General features: G+C 38.0%; 1 protein-coding gene across 1 annotated transcript; it reads left to right on the top strand.

The window, feature by feature from the left end:
• Positions 1 to 1564: 1564 nt before the first annotated feature.
• Positions 1565 to 2494, top strand: LOC120731377 (olfactory receptor 142-like). Its single transcript, XM_040028388.1, has one exon. The coding sequence runs from the start codon at positions 1565 to 1567 to the stop codon at positions 2492 to 2494; it is 930 nt and encodes a 309-aa protein (XP_039884322.1).

Here is a 2494-nt window from a genome sequence, read left to right as displayed (position 1 = left end):
TGTTATCTTTTTACAAAAAACAGCTAAACATGAGAGGTTTTTGGACAAAGTTTGTGTTTTCCATTCTTTAAGCACCGGTTCGAGCACCGTTTAAGCACCGGCACCATTTCAAAAGTACCGGTTTGGCACTGGTTTCGGATAAAACCTAATACCCATCCCTATTTCCAAGGCCTCAAGTATGATTTCCTTTCTTCATCACACCTTTTTGCAGCTCCGATGTTTGGCTCACTTCCCTCCATCTTGTCTTGGCTTCTAGTCTCCTTCTACAAGGAGGGTACTGCTCCTTGTAGCTGTTCATCTTGTAGCCAAGCACCTCACTGATCACTGCTGCCATAGTGTAGATCAGCTGGTTGGTTTCGATGATAGTCACAGTAGGGATTTTCCATAACCTTCAGATGGTTCTTCATATGGGCTTTGTAATCAGCCATAGAGGGTCCAGGTTTCCAGCTTAGCAATGATCATATCTGTCAAGTCAGGTGTTCTTACAATAAACACCTCACACACATCAGTTGGCCTTGGCACTTGATACCCAATCTCGGAGGGTCGAGATGATATCACCCCCCTGACCTGACGACCTTGTTCCCCCCTGGTGTAGCATTCATGTTGTACCTTGTCGATCTTTAGTTGTGATAGCAGTTTTTACTTCCAGATGTTGAAACACTGAGCAACCAGTTGTTTCGCCATTAGTCCAGATGTTATGTGTAGTGGAAGTGCAAAATAAGTTGCAGGTGCGGATAATCACCACATCATAGGAGGGAAAGTAGCACAAAACACAAGACAGGGCCTAAGTAAAATAGGAAGTTAGCAATAATAACTAAACTGAGAAACACAAAGTAAAAGTATAAACTATAAATAATAAACTGATCTAAATAGTAACTGGAACAATTAACTCAATACTTAAAATACTAATACAAGAAAAAATACAAGATGAAAATGCAAACAAACAAACTAGGCATTAAACAAAGAATATTTAATAATAACAGAAAAAAATTCTATACACTGAACCCAGGACCAGAACACCTTAACCACTGTACACTGCAAAAATCTAATTTATAAAACACTACAGGCCAGACATCTAGAGTTAACATAATCTAATTTTTACAGCAATTTTTACATAATTCATAGTTAGGAAAAATATTACTTAACAAGTTAACAATTCACAAATTCTTAAAGTTTTCTAATATCAAAAACACTCATCTGTGAAGGTTCTTCAGTTCTAGGCTAGACCTGAAGAAGCTCTCGGATGAGAGGTGCAACGTCTTCAAGCAACTTAAAGAAGTCCAGAAGCTTTTCTTTCCAAGCTCCTTAGACAATCAAAAATACTCAATTACTGAAACTGAATGCAATTTTTTTTTATACGTACGGAAACGAGTTATTAGAGGACCGGCAATATGAGTTTGAATTCCCAGCTGTTGTGCTGTCATCATCAAAGCGTTTATTAATAGACGGTGCTGAATGAGAGCGGAGTGAGAATACACAGCACAGTGTAGCTGCTCACTCTGCAGTTTGAACACTCGTCAGGTATAATCTGAACATTTGAAATTGTGAGTATTGCTCTCTGATTATGGATAATGTTTCTGTTGTGAGAATGTTCACTCTCTCTGGATTTAATGAGACAATGAATATCAGACTTACCATCTTCTCACTCACATTAATGTATTACTGTATGATCATATTAATCAATGTGTCTCTGATTGTGCTCATTGTCTTGGATGAAAACCTCCATGAACCTATGTACATTTTACTGAGCAGTTTTTGCATTAATGCAATTTATGGGACCACAGGTTTCTACCCAAAATTCCTGTTAGATTTACTGTCGTCTTCTCAAGAAATCTCCTATGAAGGGTGCCTTTTACAAGCTTTTATCATGTACTCATTTGCTTGCTGTGATTTGTCCATTTTAGCTGTCATGGCCTTTGACAGGTATCTGGCTATATGTCGCCCTTTGCACTACCACTCTTTCATGAGTAAGAGGAGGCTCTCTCAGCTGGTGTGTTTCTCCTGGCTGACTCCTTTATGCATTTTTTCCATCAGTATTCTGCTAACATCAAGACTGACATTATGCAGATCAAAAATTGAGAAGGTCTTCTGTGTGAACTGGGTAATTGTTAAACTTGCTTGCTCTGACACAGACACCCTTTTAAATAGTGTTGTTTCATATGCAACAATTATCATGTATATTTCGCATGGGTTTTTCATAATGTGGACGTACATGCACCTTATTAAAACATCTGTAAGGTCCAAAGAGGACAGGGCGAAGTTTATGCAGACCTGTGTGCCCCATCTGACTTCTTTAATCACATTTTTGATTGTAATACTTTTTGATTTGATGTATATGCGATTTGGCTCTGCAGATTTACCCCAAAGCCTCCAAAACTTCATCGCTATTGAATTTCTCGTCATCCCTCCAGTTATGAATCCTCTCATATATGGATTTAAACTTACCAAAATACGAAATAAAATTCTGAGTTTTGTTTACCGTAAACAAAAATAA

This window comes from Simochromis diagramma, unplaced genomic scaffold, assembly GCF_900408965.1.
Source record: "Simochromis diagramma unplaced genomic scaffold, fSimDia1.1 OVJJ01000343.1, whole genome shotgun sequence".
Lineage (NCBI taxonomy): Eukaryota > Metazoa > Chordata > Actinopteri > Cichliformes > Cichlidae > Simochromis > Simochromis diagramma.
The sequence above is the reverse complement of the archived record's forward strand: the minus strand, read 5'-3'. Positions and strand labels throughout refer to the sequence as shown.